The sequence below is a fragment of the Labeo rohita genome, chromosome 15, assembly GCF_022985175.1.
Source record: "Labeo rohita strain BAU-BD-2019 chromosome 15, IGBB_LRoh.1.0, whole genome shotgun sequence".
Classification (NCBI taxonomy): domain Eukaryota; kingdom Metazoa; phylum Chordata; class Actinopteri; order Cypriniformes; family Cyprinidae; genus Labeo; species Labeo rohita.
In genome coordinates, this window is record NC_066883.1 from 30,527,829 (window position 1) to 30,548,623 (window position 20,795).

The 20,795-nt window shown below is 35.0% G+C and overlaps 1 protein-coding gene across 2 annotated transcripts in view; it reads left to right on the forward strand.

The window, feature by feature from the left end:
• Nucleotides 1-20,795, forward strand: part of nyap2a (neuronal tyrosine-phosphorylated phosphoinositide-3-kinase adaptor 2a) — a 60,935-nt gene that overhangs the window by 31,711 nt on the left and 8,429 nt on the right. For both annotated transcript variants that reach the window (XM_051129533.1, XM_051129532.1), the window contains 3 exons: nucleotides 5,391-6,560; nucleotides 16,483-16,641; nucleotides 16,716-16,822. In XM_051129533.1, the coding sequence (XP_050985490.1) occupies nucleotides 5,391-6,560; nucleotides 16,483-16,641; nucleotides 16,716-16,822 (1,436 nt within the window). The remainder of the gene's footprint in view (nucleotides 1-5,390; nucleotides 6,561-16,482; nucleotides 16,642-16,715; nucleotides 16,823-20,795) is intronic.

Sequence of the window (20,795 nt, forward strand, 5' to 3'; positions counted from 1 at the left end):
TCGAAATTATATAGTCATTGTTGGAAAGGGTTCAAATACACAAAAATGTGAAAAAACCAAAGAATTTGTAGGACCTGAAGGATTTTTCTGAAGAACAGCAGGCAGTTCAGGGCAAACAAGGGACTCATGAACAACTATCACTAAACAAAAAAACACAGCTGTGGATCATTCAGGTAACAACACAGTATTAAGAATTAAGTGTATGAAAACTTTTGAATGGGATCATTTTTATAAATTCAATTATTTTCTCTTGTGAATTATTATTATTTTGTTAAAATAATTAACATTTTGCAGATTCTGCAAGGTGTATGTAAACTTTTGACTTCAACTGTACCATGGTATTAAATGATTAACATGATTACTGTATTTACATGGTACTTCAAAGCTATAAATACCATGGCATTACTATGGTACATGGAAATGCTGTAGTACCATATTTATAAAACATTACAACCCTCTTTCTCCCTCTGTCTGATTCCTATGATCTTTTTAAGCATATGTGACAGCTTGCTTGTGTATGTTAGAGTGTGTTATCTTCTGTGCTGACCTACTGTCAAGAGCGCACATATGTCCCTTATAGAGAGAGAGAGCTACTGACATACATATGAAACCTCAATAAATCATGAGCGGTGTTCTTTAAACAGCATCATATTAAACTTAATGGCATGTGGCATGTGGCTTCCCTATAGGCGTATATCTGTGGTGTATATCTCATTGGCGGGACCATTTCACCTCTAATTTAGAGGGAAATCAATATAAATGCATTATCGTACACGAGCAAACACAGATAAACATCTGTATTAAATCAACAGTGTAATACTAGATAACACATCCAGCATTTGCTATATCCTCTGATGGGAAACAACATCACATGACTGCTTTTGCTTCAAAGACAGAGGGAGGAACAGAAAGAGACAGAGAGAGAGAGAAAGAGATGGATGTGTTGTGAGAGAAAGGTACATCATGCACCTGCTGTCCTCTGGAACACAGTGCCCTATATTTTCCCGTGTCACAGTCATCAAATTCACTTACAACACACTAACACACACACATGCATTAACGCTTTCCAGAGGCATATGTGCACACACCAGCGTTTCCTACAGGATTCTGCTTTTGCAGTAGGGGGCATTGGCACCAACCATGTAGAGGCCTAACAATTTGTTAAACAATAGCAGTATCGTTCCAAACATATTATTATGTTTTAGTTAAAAAACTGTATTGTGTCTCTACACGATATTATATTATATTATATTATATTATATTATATTATTATACAGTATTATATTATATTTTGGCCATTAGAACAAATTTGTGCAAATTTATATTTTATTTATTTTTTACAATATGACTTTTTATCTTACAAATATATTAATTCCATGTTCATCATACATATTGATTTCTCATAATTATAATTTTGTATATCTGAATTGCAAGTTGATTTTTGACCACTGTACCTTTTTATGTTTATCACATTTGTGACTTTCTATTTCATAAAACGTATATAATTAATTTTTTCTTGGAAATTAAATAAAAAATATAAAAATAAATAAATAAAAATCTAAAGTAATAATAATAACAATAATAATAATAATGAAATTGAGTGTGTGTGTGTGTGTAAAATTTTATTTTTTAAATATTTAAATATTTTACAAATATTTTTACTTTCTTTCTTTTTCTTTTTTTTTTTTTTTTTTTTTTTGTAATTTTTGCACTACCAGTGATCACTTATGATATGCTTTTTAAATATTTTTTAAATTTTTTTGCACTGCCAAAAATATTGTTACAAATTTTTGATTACATTTTTTTTATACTTTTTGCACTGCCAGTGATCACTTATGACATCCTTTTTACATATGCTATTTAAATATGTTTTAAATATATTTTTTTTTACTTTTTTTTACAATTATTTATTAATACTTTATAAAATCATGTCATTATTCATTTTTTAAATTTTTTTTTTCTTTTTTTACAATTTTTTATTTATACTTTTTGCATTGCCAGTGATTGCTATTTAAATATTTTTAGAATGTTCATAATTATAATCAATGATATACTAAATTTAAAATTTTTATTTATACTTATTGAATAATATTGAAAATAGTTCTGGATTTGCACTTTGTCAACAAAATTAGAAGATTGCACACACACACACATATATGTATATACATATATATACAATGTTGTCTTTGCACTGAGCATGTTGTATTTTTTTTTTTTTTTTTTTATTTTATAAAATATGTCATTATTCATTGTGAATACCCATTTGGGGTTAGGGAGCCATAATTATAATCAACTAAATTTATGAATAATAGAAGTACATGGGAGGTTCTTACAATGTGTATGTGTGTAAAATTGCTGAGAGAATGCATCTCACTGTCCTCGTTCTGTCACTTGGGTGAGGTGCTGTGATCTCTCTCTGAGCTTTTTCTGAATGATAGGTGAAATCATTTTGTCATTCTTGCTGACTTTTCATCTGTGTATCACAGAGTTCCACCACAAAGCTGCTATAAACCCCTGTCATGTCCTTTACATAACATAAACCCATCCACACACATACACACAGGGATCTAGAGCCTCTAGAGAATGACGTAATTATAGCTTCAGCCAGCTTTACAGGAGATTAAAAATTAGCATACATCCCATGCTGCCCCATTAACTATTACTTGCGCTTGCTTTTGGCAAGAGACACACTAATAGACACAAATACAGTACGAACACACACACCGCCCTGCCATTGCCTGGAAGAAACGGGTCAGTCAAGTTGCCCTTCACTAAGCCCAGCTGAGAAATGACGGAAAGATGGAGAATGAGAGAGTGAGTAAACAAGAGGGGGAGGGCGGAAAAAAAATTGAAACAGTCGCTTTCCGCTGACATGATTAGTCAGGATGAAATTCATTCATGAAGTTGAAATGACCTAGTTTTCTCTACTCTAGTTTTTTATCTCCACCCTCTAGTGTGTGTGGGAAACGGCCTGTTTGATTATTCCATGAACTCTTCCCACAAAGCCTAGCATCTCTAGCTGACATCACCAGTTACTGGCAGTAGTGCGCTTAGGGTATCTTCCAATTGCCCGATAATGCAAAGTGAACTTCACAGGGTATTCAGCATAGGGAACAAGTGTACATTGGTATATCACTTCAATTTATCAAGACCATGTCAATACTACACACACATAAATAAACCACATTTATTTTTATATTAAACACTGCAACAACCATTTACCTAAACATAGACTCTAAATATCTTAAATTTATATTAAATTGACAAATAAATTATATAATAAAATTAAAATTTATATTAACTACAGTGCGTGTCTGTGTGTGTATATATATTTATATATATATATAGAAAATCTATAATATACTGTTGTATACATGTGTTTGTGTGTCTAATTTAATGTATAATATTTATTGTTTTATTAAAATAATCTTTAATATCTAAAAATATAAAAAAATGTTTATGTATATAATTTATAATAATATAAATAATATGTATAATAATAATATTAATTTATTTTATCTATATTAAATAACCTACTTTTGGTGTTTATTTATTTTGAATATATGCAGTATATAATATTATTATATTATAATATTACTATATAATATTTAAATATATAGTATATAAAAAATGAATATATAATAATATTTAATAGTATACAATATAGAATTTTATGTGTATTTATTTATTTATTTATTTTTTATTTAAATAATGTTTCATGCCTAAATATAAAATAAAATAGAAAATGTAATGTATAATAATAATAATAATAATAACATCTATATTAAATAATACAATTTTAATGTTCGTTTATATACATTTATTTATATTTATTTATTTTAAATGATAATAATACTATTATATTTAATTGTATATAATATAGAATTTTATATGTATTTATTTGTTTAATTATTTATTTAAATAATATTTAATATCGAAATATAAAATAAAATAGAAAACGTAAAATTAATGCATAATAATAATAATAGTTTGTTTATATACATTCATTTATATTTATTTATTTAAATAATATACAGTATGTCAAAATTAATATATATAAATATTATATATACAGTAGTCAACATTTGAAGTGGATCAAAAAAGTTCATCCAAGTTGTCCTAAGACAAGAACAGGTATTGTTTTAGTTTTAGGACAACTTTGATTGAGTTCTGATCCACTACAAATGTTGTGTATATACACATTTATTTATATTTATTTATTTTGAATATATACAGTGTATAAAAATATATAAAAATAATTAAAAAAATAATAATAATAATAATATATTTAATTGTATTTAATACAGAATTGTATATGTATTTGTTTATTGTCATTTTAATAATGTTTAATATCTAAATATAAAATAAAATAAAATTTAATTTAATGTATAATAATAATAATATCTATATTAAATAATCAATTTTTGTGTTGTTTATATACATTAATTTATAATTTATTTATTTCAAATATATATGTAAAAATGAATACATAAAAATATTATACATATATTTATATATATATATATATATACACACACACATTTATTTATATTTATTTATTTTAAATTTAAGTGTATAAAAAATTACTATATAATAATAATAGTAATAATATATTTAACTGTATATAATATTTATTGTATATGTATTTATTTATTATTTTTTTATTTACATAATGTTTAACATCTAAATATAAAATAAAATATAATAAAAATGTAATGTATGTATAATAATAATAATATTAAATAATCTACTTTTGGTGTTTGTTTATATACATTCATTTATTTTTATTTATTTATTTTAAATATACATGTATAAATATATATAAATACACACACACACATATTCCATTGTACAAAAAAAGTCAACTTCAGTGCATAGGGATCCTGTAAATGAGAACACAGCTGCACACACACCGAGCGTGGCCTGCTTTCCTAGTTTCTCAGTACTGGTAGCTCAACTGTGTATAATTAATCCTGTCTCAAGCAGACTGTTAAACTCTATTCTCACTAAAAAGTCCTTGGAGAAGCCTATTAACTCACTTCATAACCGCACACATTCAGGATTAGTGACTGTACTGAGAGGCCAGTGGTGGGACGTGATGCGAGCAGAACGAATAAAACGTGAAGCATCAAAGACCATCACATGCACAATAGACCCGTAATGGCCCTGCGCAGCCCCATACGGCTTTGTGGGTTAGCAGTGACAGTAAAAATAATACACGCTGACTGGGCTACCCTTCTGCTAAGGCTTAGCAGTGCTAATATTTCCTGCCATGACACTCTGATAACACCTTACAATACTGTAATACTTCACTACTATGTATGTTGAATGCTACACAGTGCTAAAAGAAATCTTGAGAATCCTAAACATTTCTGTTCTCTCACCAACAGCATCCAAATCCCGCCCATGCAGTGAGGAGTACCGTCGCATGCCTCCACCCAAACCCAAACGCAACCCCAACACCCAGCTCAGCACATCCTTTGACGAGTCCTACATCCAAAACCACGGCAGCAAGGCTAAATCTGCCTCTCTGCCGCGGCAACACAAAAAGAAGTCGGCATCTCAAAATCAAAGCCCCGCCCCTGACACTGACGATGAGGCGGAGCCTGTTTATATAGAGATGGTAGGGAACATCTTACGAGACTTCAGTCGAATTGCCGGAGCTAATGGTGATGAAGAAGATGACCAAGGTGAAAGTGTGTATGAGGAGATGAAATATCCTGCCTACGATGATTTACCTTCATCTTTAGACCACGCGCAGTCGCGATGGGAGCAATGCTCCACGGCTTTGGTGCCGGAAGTTGAACTTACACGACCCACCACCCCACGTGGTTCGCTGTGTGACATTCCCGCCCCATTCCCGAATCTGCTTTCCCATCGTCCTCCTCTACTAGTATTCCCACCTGCACCAGCCCAATGTTCCCCCAACTCTGACGAATCTCCTCTTACTCCACTGGACGTCACCAAACTGCCCATGTTGGAGAATGTTGGATATACGAAACCCGGTGCGTCCCCGACTAGCGCCGAACCTGGACCACCGCTGGAGGCGCAGCAGGTGTCTGGTAAACACCACCACCACCATCATCACCATAAGAAGTCAGCGGAGACTAAGGAACAACAAACAATCACAGCATCAGGACGGTCGTCCGCTCCTCCTCTGCCGTCTGCGCTGTATAAAAGTGGCGGGTCATCCGCAGCGCACGGTTATCCAAGGAGCCACTCTGCCTGCCCGTCCCCTGTTAGCATGGGTCGCGCGCTAACGCCACTCACCCTGAAGCGCCCGCCGCCGTATGACGCCCTCATGACCGGGACAATTCCTCGCAGTGCGTCTGGAGTTCCGCATGGATCGCGTGAAAGTGGGCGGCTATCGAATTCCTCTAGCGTGCACGGAGGGTCCATGCAAAACGTCTCGACTGCGTCAGGCTCAAGCTCAGGGTCTGGAGGTCGAGGCAGTCGTACACCAACCAGTCCTTTGGATGAGCTCAGCAACCTATTCTCTTCTGGACGTAATATGCTGAAGAAAGGTTCTGGAAGTCGCAAGAATAAGGAGTCAGCAGATGGTGAGTGAAAACAATGGATCTAAACATGTTACCACAACAAATGCCTTTTACTAAAATATGTAGTAGAAAACTCATGAAAGATTAACATTATTTTAAAAAAAAATCCACATTGTTTTATACATATTTTGGACTATGTGGTGCGCGAATATTTAGATTATTACTGAGGCCAGCGAATATGTCCAGTGCAGGCAAACCTCACTCGAAAGGTACACTAGCGACGGACGGTGGTTGCAGTCTTTAGCCTCCTTGTTAGTGCGCCGCGATCCATGCTGGCGATCCGAGTTCGAGTTCCCCTTGGAACAAGAACGAGGTGGGATGGTTAAGACCCGAGGGGTTAAATTGGTGCTGTGACCCAGATGGGAGTTAGGTTTAGAGGGGTAAGTGTAAAGGAGGCCAGCGGGTAGGTGCTGTGCAGGTAAACCTCACTGATCTCAAGGGGTGCACCAGAGATGGACACTAGTTGGCTGCAGTCTTTAGCCTCCTTTTTAGTGCACCTGCCTCCCATGCTAGTGACCCGGGTTCGAGTCCCCCACAGAACAAAAACGAGGTGTGATGGTTAGGACCTGGGGGTTACAATGGTGCCATGATCCAGATGGGAGTGAGATTTGGGGGCTAATGTAACGGAGGCCAGCGGATAGGTGCTGTGCAGGTAAACCTCACTTCCCTGATCTCAAAAGGCGTACAAGTGACAGACAGTGGTTGCAGTCTTTAGCCTCCTTGTTAGAGCGCCCGCCTCCCTTGCCGGCGACCCGAGCTCAAGTTCCCCTTGGAACAAGAACGAGGTGAGACGGTTTGGACCTGGGGGGTTACATTAGTGCCATCGCCCAGATGGGATTGAGGTTTAGGGGGATAAGTGTAAAGGAGGCCAGCGGATAGGAACTGTGCAGGTAAACCTCACTCCCCTGTTCTTAAGAGGCGCACAAGTCGACCCAGGTTCGAGTCCCCATCGGAACAAAAATGAGGTGAGGCGGTTAGAACCCGGGGGGGTACATTGGTGCTGTGACCCGGATGGGAGTGAGGTTTGGGAGGAAGTGTAACGGAAGCCAGCGGGTAGGTGCAGTGCAGGTAAACCTCACTCACCTGATCTCAAGAGGTGCACTAGCAACGGACACTAGTGGTTGCGGCCTTTAGCCTCCTTGTTATAGCGCCGGCCTCCCATCCCAGCCACCCGGGTTTGAGTCCCACTCGAAACAAGAATGAGGTGGGGCAGTTAGGACCCAGGGGGTTACACTGGTGTCGTGACCCGATGGGAGTGAGATTTAGGGGGGTAAGTGTAACGGAGGCCAGTGGGTAGGTGCTGTGCAGGCAAACCTCACTCCCCTGATTTTAAGAGGTGCACTAGTAAAGGACGCTAGTGGCTATAGTTTTTAGCCTCCTTGTTAGTGCGCCCGCCTCCAATGCCGGCGACCCGAGTTCGAGTCTACTTCGGAATGATAAGGAGGTGGGCTGGTTAGGACCTGAGGGGTTACATTGGTCATTTGCAAGCTCTTTCAGTAGCTGCGGTCTACTAAAAACCTTAAAGGCATCAGGGCTAAAGTGGACAGAAGAAAGACGCAGGTCTTCAGAAAGTTCTATTCGTCCACAGGCATCTTCCCATTCTTTTCTCCTCTTCTTATCGCTAGGAATGCAGTGAAGACTTACATCACTTCTCTTGTTGGCTCTTGACTGAAAATTACAACCAAAAGCTGCACAATGTGGCATTGTATGAGTATTTTATTTTCTGAGTTGTGTTTTCCAAGTTGTGTTGGAGTAAAAATAGTGACAGGTAGTGGCAGTAGCTCAGTGAGTGCAACCATTTGATCCAAAATATGTATAGAGAATTTTTTAAAATAACGTAAACCATGGGTTTTCTACTACATATTTCAGTAAGAGACATCATTTATGTTATATTAAGCCATACAAGACTTGAGCCACAAATACTGTCTGGTATATGTCCAAAACATTCCACAGATTTAAGTTATATGTAAAAATATGAGACAATAATTGTGCAAATAATATCAGTGCAAGTAGAAGAAAAGCAATCTAGACAAAGTACTATGGCTTTTAATTAATTAGATCCACTAATGTCAAACCCGGCAGATACTGGAATTGAAGGGTTAACTGTGAGATATCTGGGGGCGATTGGTAGCCGTCTCAGTTCCAACTTCAAAGTGAGGGATGTTGTCTCATACAGCAAAGCCTGATTGGGTTTAAAAAGCGTGTGTAATCGTCTTGAGAGCTGCAGCTAAGGACTTTTTTTCCAGACTGTTATTTTTTCCCGTGTGTGGAGGAGAGATGGCTTTCATGTCCTATTTCCACGGTCCACTTCCATCACCCCAGGTGTGTCTGTGTGCTAGTGTGTGTTTGAGCCCGTTCACAGATTAAAAATTGAGCGATCAACCTACGCACAGACCGTTCAACATGCTTATAGTGTGCGGGGCAGAGAGAGCAGGAAAATGACCCAGATTCTCCCACCCCACACAAAGTCTCTTCACATCAACTCACTGTTGAATGTGAAGGTCGCCGGATTGTTGCATTGCGAGGGTTGTTGAATGCCTTCCTCATGAGCTTTTCAAATCTTGATTAAAATCGTAATGGATTCATTCTAACACTTCAGATTAACAAGTCAAGGCTATCATGTTAAACCCTCACAATACACACACACACACACACACACAATACCGTTATTCTTTTACTTACCTTCATAAAAAGCCAAACCTCAACTCACCTTAACATAATAAGGCATATGCACCACACAGGTATACAAACACACACACACTGAAGCAGGTCAGTCTGTCCATCACAGTCAATTTTACGCTAGCCAGTCCAGCAGAGACACACAAACACACACAGACTCCTCCTGTCAGTATGTCTTCCACGGATCTGTGACTTGGGCTTCGTGCCTGACAGAGTGTGGAGGTGTGTGAGATTAACAGGCTGCCAGCATTAGTATGTGTGTGTGTGTGTGTGTGTGTGTTTTTGCCTGACACACAGAGAGAGAAAAGCTAGAGATAGTGAAGAATCTGTCACAGTGATCCAAAACACACCAGAATCTCATTCTCATTTACAGCTCAATATCAGTCTGCTAAAATACACGGCTGTGACCACAAGTGAGATTATGATCAGAGTTCACTCATCCATTTCTGATATATTCAGATTTCGTGTTACAAGTGAGCTTCAAAACCTTGCAGATGTTTAGCCTTGCAAAACAGTAATATTGTAAAATATTATTTTATAGTTTGTTTTTAATATATTTTAAAATTAGTCATTTATTCCTGTGATGGCAGAGCTGAATTTTCAGGGGCACTCACCAATTGCCAAATTCAAGACAAATCAGCGTTGTCCATTATATGTAATCGTGACAGTTGCCAACTTTTACGAATTATAACACTGCAATGTAGTTAGAAAAACAGTCAGTTTTTAAAAAGATTTTGTTTCAGACGTAAGTGAATAAAATAATCTTTTCCATAGAGAAGATAATTGTGATTAGCTGTTCTGTCATAAGCAACAAATGTGACTCAAATAATAGGATATAAACGGGCTGATAAGGTCAGAGCAGTGTGATGGCTAGCTTGTCCCTGGACAAGGTTCTAATAACTTTTGCCTGAGGACATATTGCTGGTTTATTTTATGGTTTATTAACTTGCAATTTTGAAAAATTAAGTCAGAATTGCTAGATATAAACTGCAACTGCAAGTTTACATCTCGTAATTCTGACTTTTTTTCCCAGAATTGCAAGATATAAACTCACAATTGTTAGTTATAAAGTCAGAATTGCGGGATATAAACTCTAAATTCTGACATTTTTTCACAACTGCCAGTTTACATCTAGTAATTCTGACTTTTTTCTCAGAATTACATGATATAAACTCACAATTGTGAGTTATAAAACTAGAACTGCAAGATATAAACTCATATTCTGACACTGCAAGTTCACATCTCATAATTCTGACTTTTTTCTCAGAATTGTGTGATGAAAATCACAATTCTGTGATATAAACCCACAACTGCGAGTTATAAAGTCAGAATTGCGAAAGTCTTTTTTTCTCACAACTGCAAGTTTAGGTCTAGCAATTCTGACTTTTTTTCTCAGAATTGTAATATAAACCCACAATTGCGAATTATAAAGTCAGAATTGTGAAATATAAACTTTTAATTTTAAGAAATGAGAAATTTGAGAAAAAAGTCATTTGCACTTGCAAGTTTATATCATGCAGTTCTGAGGAAAAAAAGTCAGAATTGTGAGATATAAACTTGCAATTCTGACTTTTTTTCCCCAGAATTGCACGATTTCTTAAAATTGAAAGTTTATATTTCACAATTCTGACTTTATAATGACTTTTAATGACTTTTATAATGACTTTTTAAAAATGTTTTTTTTTCTCAGAACTGTGAGATATAAACTTGCAGTTGCGAATTATAAAATCCAATTGCGAAGGGAAAAAGAGGCTGATATTTTCTCAGAATTGTGAGTTTATATCGTACAATTTTCCCTTAATTACAATTCTGATAAAAAAGTCAGAATTGTGAGATAAAAAGTCGCAATTACCTTTTTTATTATTCAGTGGCAGAAAACAGGCTTTCATAGAATAGGGCGTCGTTAATTGAATGAACCTTCTTCTCTACTGATCCCATATTGAAAGGTGCCAAGTCAGTTTTACTTAAACTTCACACTTGAGCTGTAAATGGGTATTTTCAGATCCATCCATGTAGAGATAAAACAATCAATGACTGAGCTCTTCCTGTTCAGGGCAGTTATCCCAGTCCAAATCCTGTTAGGGAATTCTACTACAACTCGCACGACACCATTCGGCGCCAGAAAGACACACAGAGTCTGAACATGTGCCAGTGTCAAGTGGCATGCAATAGTGTGCATTAATCTCTCTTAAAGATCGGTCTAATATAAATGTGATATGAGTTTGTTTTTATTATGCCCTACAGTGCACATAAATAGCTCTAAATATGACTTAACAGACAACAGTCTCCGGTTAGGCCTTAATGTATGCAGCTGTATTTAAATTTAATACTGCATTTCCCGAAGCATCGAAGAGCTTAATAGTTTCTAAAATTAAGTGTCTGAGTAACTTTGCATACTCTAAGGTTACATTAGCATATACTAATAATGATCCTACGCATTTAATATATTTCCTCATCATTATGGCTCTGAGGTTGGCATATATTAGCATAATTTAGAGGCACAGAAGTGCTTACACTGTGCCCTACTGTGACATAGAGAGAGCTGATCTGAGTAACATGAACATAATGGCAGATCAGGTTAGCTGTCAGGCTGAAAACAGAGAATATGATCGAGAAGAAATTCTGATCTTCCAAGAATGTGCTTTTAAGCAGAGACAAACTGACTCCAGTCCAACAAAATACTTAAATATATAATACATACTTGTCCTAGTAGCGGCTTTAGTATCATCTATGAAAGCCTTTTTCCACCTCGCTGTGAAAATAAACTAATAAATGAATAAATAAATGAAAATTAAAAATTGCAACTTTATTCCTCCCAGTTGTGACTTTGTCACACTTGCTATTTTTTTTTCTCATAATTCCGAGTTTATATCTCATGTGACTTCACTAATGCAACTTTATTTCCCACATTGCGACTTTATGTCTTATTTTAAGCTTTTTTTCTTTTTATTCTGTGACCAAAACTGGTCTCCATACTAATTTGTTTCTCTCCACCTCTGTGCCTGATGCAACAAATCCCTTAAGCTAAGAAAACCCTTAGTTGTAATTATAAACAAATGATTGCTAAAACAGGTTGGTGCAATCGGCTGCTGATCTTTAGATCCCTTAAAGAGAACTGACCCTAGAGATCAACTACACCCTGTCTCTTGTTTGGCTCCTGCTGTGCTTTTCAGTCTTGTTTTAGTGGTGTTGTTTGTGTCCATTACCTCTGAGTGCCAAAAGGTATTTGGCATGGCATTTCACTTTAACTGGATGAGGAGAACATGTTTCTATGTTGGCTGCTGTTTGCTAAGATGCCTTGTAGAACAATCTGACCCTGTGAACACTGACAAGAACACAGTCCTGGCAACACACACCTAAATTCCCTCTGCTAATGGACTCACATTAACACACACACAGACTATATCCAGACATTGACCGTGTGCATGTTAATAAGTAAAAATGATAAATTTGTCACAGTCTTAGCATTAGCGCCTAGCACTAATGACAGTGGACACTAATTAAACATAGACTAATGGAGCAGGACACCACAGACTAATGGGATTTCAACAGACGTGGCCAGACAACAGCGTGTGAGTATTAGTGTGTGTGTGTTTCCAGAGAGATAAAGTACGGTAAATAAGGTTTTCGAGTAGCTAATCTGAGACCAGAATGCAAAATAAGCTAACACTGCCAACGTCAGCAAAGGACTAATAGGAACAGTCATACATTTTTCATGAATTTTTCATGAATAAAAGCAACTGACAAAATACATAAAATATAGTATTTTTAACTTTGCATTTCATTAAAAAAAAAGTACCGGATCACAAGTTTAATTCATTCAGCAGTCAGACTACACTGGTTGTGCCGTGCTATTTGTTTATCATTCATGACAAAGAATTGGCTCATAGGAGTCATTCATTCAGGCATTTGATAGAACCATTTGTTCAGGAATCGGACTACATTGGTTGTGTTGTTTTGTATGTGTTTGACTCCCTAAAAAGATTCAGCTCCAAAGAAACATTCATTCTAGAATCCGACTACACTGGTTGCTCTGTACTATATGTTTTTTGATTCACTAAAAACAATCAACTCAACAGTCAATAATTCGAGAATCAGACTACACTTGTTGAGAATTCTTTATGTTATTCATTATGATTCACTAAAACGAATCGGCTCATAAGAGTAATTCGGCAGACTACACTGGTTGCTTCGTAATGTATGATTCACTACAAAGAATTGATTAATAAGAGTCATTAATTTAGGAATCATACTGTATGTTTATGATTCACTAAAAAGAATCAGCTCATGAGAATCATTCGTTTGGGAGTCAGACTGCACTGGTTGCTCCGTTATGTATGTGTTTGATTCACTAAAAAGAACCGACTTGTAAGAGTCATTATTTGGGGAATCATACTACACTGGTTGTGCCATACTTTATGTTTATAATTCACTAAAAAGAACTAGCTCATAAGAATCATTCGTTTGGGAGTTAGACTGGTTGCTCTGTATTGTATGTTTATGATTTATGAAAAAGAACCAGCTGATAAAAATCATTTGTTCAGTAGTCAGACAACAGTGGTTGCTCCATACTATATGTTTATGATTCAAGAAAAAAGAATCTACTCATAAGATTAATTTGTTCAAGAGTCGGACTACACTGGTTGCTCTGTACTCTATGTTTATGATTACCTAAAAAGGAAACAGCTCATAAGAATAATTTGTTCAGGAGTCAGACTGTACTGATTGCTCTGTACTGTATGTGTTTGATTCACTAAAAAGAATCAGCTCATAAGAGTCATTCATTCAGGAGTCGGACTACACTGGCTGTGCCATACTGTATGTTTATGATTCACTAAAAAGAATCGCCTTATAAGATTAATTTTTTCAGGAGTTGGACTACATTGGTTGCTCTGTACTGTATATTTATGATTCACTAAAAAGTAAATGAATCATAAGAATCATTTGTTCAGGAGTCACAATGCACTGGTTGCTTTGTGCTGTATGTTTATGATTTATGAAAAAAAAAAACGGCTCATAAGAGTCATTTGTTCAAGAGTCGGACTGCACTGGTTGCACTGTACATTATGTGTTTGATTCACTAAATAGAACCAACTTGTAAGAGTCAATAATTTGGGAATCACATTACACTGATTATGCCATACCGTGCCATACTGTTTACTAAAAAGAATTGGCCCATAAGCATCATTTGTCCGGCAGTCATACTACACTGGTTGTGCCATACTGTATGTTTTTTAATTCTAGAAACCAAACAGACTTATAACAGTCCATAATTCGAAAATCAGACTACACTGGTTGTCAATTCTGTATGTTATTCTTTATGATTCACTTAAAAAAAAATCAACTCATAAGAGTCATTCGTTCGACTATACTGGTTGCCCCATACTTTATGTGTTTGATTCACTAAAAAGAACTGATTAATAAGAGGCAACACACACGTCACGTCTGTTTTACTCGATGGAACCAGTTTATGGTTCACAAATCTAAAATAGAGGAGCTGTGCTTATGTAGAAAAGGTAGCTATTCCTCAACTAAATTAGGTGCTAAAATAAACCTAAGATGCAATCTCTATGAAACAGCATGGCACGATTCTGTTTCGCATCCCTAGATGCAATGTTGCATGTACTGAAATGAACTGAAGTAGCTCATGCCTTTCATTAGCTTAAGGCTTCAGTCGCAACACACACACACACACACACACACACTGATGACATACGCTGATGTCACCTTCAATTCATACGCCCATAAGTGTCAGACGATATAGCTTAGCACACGTCTATATGGACGATACGGACACGCATTCAGATACTCTTGCCAGCTGAAATAATTGAAAAGCTTTCATCTGTTAGTAAAGCAATTTCCCTAATGTCTTCAGAGCCAGTGAAAGACGTGATGAATGTGACTGCTAATGGATCCCCTGTGAGGGGAGAGAGATTAAGAGAGGGATGGAATGGAAAATACAAAGATAAAGGGATTGACTGTATGAAAGATGAAAGAATGGAGGATAAAAACAAAGACATGTAAAGTTTGAGCATAGGTAAACATGTAAAACATCTTAACTAACCAAGTTCATTACACAAGCGGCTGTAATTTACTATCTCAAATGTATGTCTATGAACATTTTTTTTAAACATATTATAGTGTATTTCTAAATGTTTTAGCAGTCTGATCAAATAAATCTGAAATCAGATTTACTAGATAAAAATACTTCTCATTTATCACATTGGAAATGGATTTGTTGTATACTGCATATTTTTGAAAAATGTTTTCCAGTTATTTCATGCATGCAGAAATTCTGCACACTTTGCACAGTATACATACTATATACTGCAGAAATAATAATAAGATACTGTGGTAAGTTGTTTTGTCTCTTTTGTGACACCTAGAGGTGATAAATATGTACTGCTACACTATTACAAATCAAAGCACACTGCAAAATCATTCTCATAAAAACAGAGAGCACTGGTTGTGCCATACTCTATGTTTATGATTCATTAAAAAGAATGAGCTCGTAAGAATCATTTGTTAAGGATTCAGACTGCACTGGTTGTACTGTACTGTATCTGTTTGATTCACTACAAAGAACCGACTTTTAAGAGTCATTAATTCAGGAATCAGACTAATCTGGTTGTACCATACTATATGTTTATGATTCACTAAAAAGAATCAGCTCATAAGAATCATTTGTTCAGGAGTCGGACTGCACTGGTTGCACCGTACTGTACAGTTATGATTCACTAAAAAGAATCGACTTGTAAGAGTCATTCATTCGTGAATCAGACGACACTGGTTGTGCCATGTTTATGAATTACTAAAAAGAACTGGCTTATAAGAATCATATGTTCAGGAGTCTGACTGCACTGGTTGTACTGTACTGTACAGTTATGATTCACTAAAAAGAATCAGCTAATAAGAGTCAATCATTTGTGAGTCAGATTACACTGGTCGCGCCATACTTTATCTTTAAGATTCACTAAAAAGAATCAGCTCATAAGAATCATTTGTTCAGGATCTGGACTACACTGGCTGCACTGTACTGTATGTTTATGATTCACAAAAAAAGAATTGGCTCATAAGAATAATTTGTTCAGGAGTCAGATTGCACTCATTGCACTGTACTGTATGTGTTTGATTCACTAAAAAAGAATCATCTCATAAGCATTTAGCACTTTCAGTCAAAGGACTCATATGTGAAACTGCAAATTCATTCTCATAAAAATCTCTACCTCCTTTTTCTCTCTTCTAGGTGAAAGTAAAGGCAGAAGTGACAGCAGGGACAGAGCCCTTCGTAGCTCTTCTCCGAAATCACAGGATTGGGAAACGCCCACAGGACAATCAGCCACGCCCACAGCCACGCCCAGTCGGTTCGGCCGCTCCTCCATCAGCCCGACCACCATGCTTGGAGGTCCGTCCTATGCATAAAAACAAATAAGGATGTTCATTTTATACACTTATTTAACACATTCTCCTCCATTTTAGAATCAAAAGCTGGATGTAAACTCGGTCGCTCTGCATCCACATCAGGAGTCCCGTCCCCTGTGGGAACGCCCCAAAGACACGCCTCTGACGCTGGGACCCCGTTCCAGGTACAACCCCCTTATTCCTCAGAATGAGCGAGAGATGGCATGCGTGTGGAGTTCGGCTCCTGTCTCCGTGTCTGTCAGCAAACACCGTCATGTCTTTGACCTTTGACCCCACGGCTGCGTGTATATCTTATTCTGTCTGCTGCTCTGTTGCTTCCGCTGCCGTGCGTTTCGATTAGCTCACGGCGCTCATCGTCTGTCTATGTAGATGCGTATGTGTGTGTTGTTTGTCTTTGGTCCAGATCAGGGCTGCCTTCCCATCATCCTCTGAAGAGGCTCTCACATTTAATTTGTCCTCTGTGAGTTTATGCCAAGAGATCCACAATCAGGGTTTTATATATCAGACAGTTTAAGCACTTGAAAGAAGGTTCAACTGATCTGAATCTGAATGAGAACCTCTTCAGAGTGGCGGCGGACAGCTTTGCTCTCGACCCGCAGCATCCTCAATCTGTTCGGTCTCTATCACAATGTTTCAGACGTTGTGGTTGGGTTCCTCAGATGTACAGACATCAAACAGCTGTTAATGCCATCAAACTGGAAAAGACTGATTCTTAAAAGCAGGATCCTCAATCCAAAGTATACATCATTTGATTTATTTACAAAATTGACTGAAATATTGACAATCTGATTGACAGTTTCCCCAAAATAGCCCCAGGAACTTCGGCACTGCTTGAAAATCATTCATAGAAAACAGCCATAAATAAGCGCAGTATATTCAATGCATATATACTAGGGCTGCAAAACGATTAATCAAGATTAATCGTGACTAATCTCATTCAAAGTAAAAGTTGTTTACATACTATATATGTGTGTACCCTGTATATTTATTTTGTATATATAAAAAACACATACATGTATATATTAGGGAAAAATGTTAGATTTATATTTAAAATATTTATATATAATATAAATTATATGCAAGTATAAATATGTATATAAATATATATATATATATATATATATATACACACATAGATTTTTAAAAATATATAAACGTGTATTATATATACACAGTACACACATAGTATATAAACAAACTTTGCGATTAATCGTTTTGCAGCCCTAATATATACTTTTATTAAGTCAAATGTTAAAATATTTAATTACAATTATTTTATTCTGTAGGTAATGTGTTAATTAGGGCGCTATGAAATATGTTTTACTTTTTTTTTTTTTTTTCCCCAAATTCCAGTTTTTCTGTTTCAATTTTTCTGGATTCTGTTTTTATTCCATTTTATTTTTTCTATACTTTTAACTGTTAAATGAAAAATATTAATCAAAAAACATGTCTAATTAATTTAAATCATGAAACTTGACAATTTAAATCAATTTATTAAAAGTTTTACAAAACAAAAAAAAAGACATTTTAAGGCCCTTAGAAATATATTACTTTTTATTCTTTTTCTTTTTCTATATTTTTGTTTTCCATTAATTTTCTGGATTCCATTTTAAATATATTTTTAAATATATTTTAAATATATATATAAATTTATTTTATTTATTTCTCCTTTTCAAAAATACTGTGTTGTGTATTTAATAATTATATAATTTTTCTGGTATATATTGCAAAAAATAATGTCTTAATAATTCCATTTATACATTCCGCATTATACAGTAAATTCCATTTTTTTGACTGGATTCCACAATTCTGTCCGCGTTTCCGCATCACATAAATCATAGGGCCCTACTTAATGCATACAGCAGCAAGAAAACAAAATAATACAAGAAGGCATGCACATCTTTATACTAAAACATTGTGAAATACTATTACAATTGAAATTATTTTTTCTATTTTAATACATTTTAAAATTTAATTTATTTCTGTGAAGTCTTCAGTGTCACATGATTCTTTAGAAATCATTCTAATATGCTGTTTTATTCAGAATCCTTCGGTGAATAGAAAGTTCAAAGGAACAGCATTTATTTGAAATAGAAAAATTGTGTCTTTCCGGAATAAAAGTATTAATTAATTTAACCCCAAATTTTTGAACGCTCGTTTACAGACATTTACTTTAAAAGAAAGAGCCATGAGTAAAGTGCCATTTTAAATAAAAAGATATGATTCTCAGCAGTTTCTATTTAACAGGTAAATTTAAACAAACAGCTGTTTAATGTGTGTATATATGTATCCAGACATGGCATTTATACCAGTGTCACATGTCAAATGCTCTCTCCTGTTTGTCTGTGTGGCCTTATTTGAGCAGGTTTTTAGAGCTATTGTATAATGTACAAAAATCCTGTAATAATGATTATGTTTTCCACGTCGACGTCACTTTCACAGTGACTGGGGAGTCAGTTACACAACTCACTACACACCAAAACACACTCTTTATATCACAACTGATGAAAGCTGATAAGAAAACACCCACTCTTTTATACACAGTAACATACCATACAAAACTGATATGACATACACAAACCACACAGTTACTCACTCAGAATATTATCATAACAAAACATAAACCACATTTAGTATGTTGTCTGATCTACTCTCACTCCCCAGTTGTGTGTTTGATTGTTAGCGACTGTAATTGAACTAACCCAAATAAACCTAAAAATCGAGGGATAACACTAACCCCAACAAAACAAAAAATAAAACCTTGTCAAAATGATGTCTTCTCCTTCTCCACTATACTTTCTGTGTCTGTCTGCTGCTTCATTCCTCAAAAGCACAAGTGTGTGCACTGTATGTGTATGTGTATGCGTGTGTGTGCACGTCTGAAGATTATGCTCTGTTACAAAACCTAGTTGGCCAAACCTCATTTTATTTAGGCAACTTCAATATGCGGCCTCCTAAAACCTTGTTTTGGCCAAAATTTAAGGCAGTATTGCATGTATCCCTATTATAAATAATCTCAAATCTGTGTTGTTTTAATTATTGTTTCTAAAATTAACGTGTTAATGCAGATGATTATTTTTTCAGTTTAACAAGGTAAATATAGTTAACGCAGTTAACACAGGGGCGGGGCTAGGGTAACTTTAAGGATACATCTGTATTTAATTTAGTATTTAGTGTTTGATTTTTTTAAAGTCTAATATACATTAACATTGATAGCTCTTAATTATACTGTGTTGAATAGCTATAGTCAATGATTAAATATTAGGAAAAAAAGACCTAGATTTTTCTAGAGACATCAGTAATATAGGGGTTCAGTGATACTCGCCTTCAGTCATAATAAAAAAAACATTTAACAAATATTACAAATATACTGTCTTTATGTTGTTTCTACAATAATTAGAAGATCGAATGCAAAATTATTGTAATATAAAGGTATATTTAAAAAATTTAATGTTAGGTGAAATTAATCACGATCGCAACTAATTTCAGAAAAATGTGCAATTAGTTATTTTTTTAATCGATTGACAGCACTAATTTTAATATTACTTAAGCACAAATATAGTATTCATTAATATTTTGAATTAGCTTTTTATTTTTGTATTGTAAGTTTTAGTCATTTTGTTGTGTGTGTTTTTTATTTTATTTATATTTCTATAAAAAGCAATCATTTATTGTTACTTCAATTGTAGTAATTTTATTACTTCAACTTAAACTTCTCATTTTTGTTTAAAGTAGTGCTGGGTAATGATTAATCGCGATTAATCTCATCCAAGATAAAAGTTTTTGTTTATATAATGATTGTGTGTGTGCTGTGTATATTTATCATGTATAAATATCATATCATGCATGTGTGTGTATTTATATATACACAATAAATATACGCAGTACACACACATATATTATGTACACAAAAACTTTTCTTTTGGATGCAATAATCACGATCAATCGTTGCCCAGCAGTACTTTAAATTTAAGTTTTTCATGTAATATTTATTTTATTTCAGCTTTATTTCAATTACTAAAAGTGATTTTTTTTTATTATATGGTAGTTTAACAATACCATATAATAATAAAATGATTTTTAATTAAAAAATAGTTTTTATTGAGAGTACCACACTTTTTAAACATACTAGAGTAT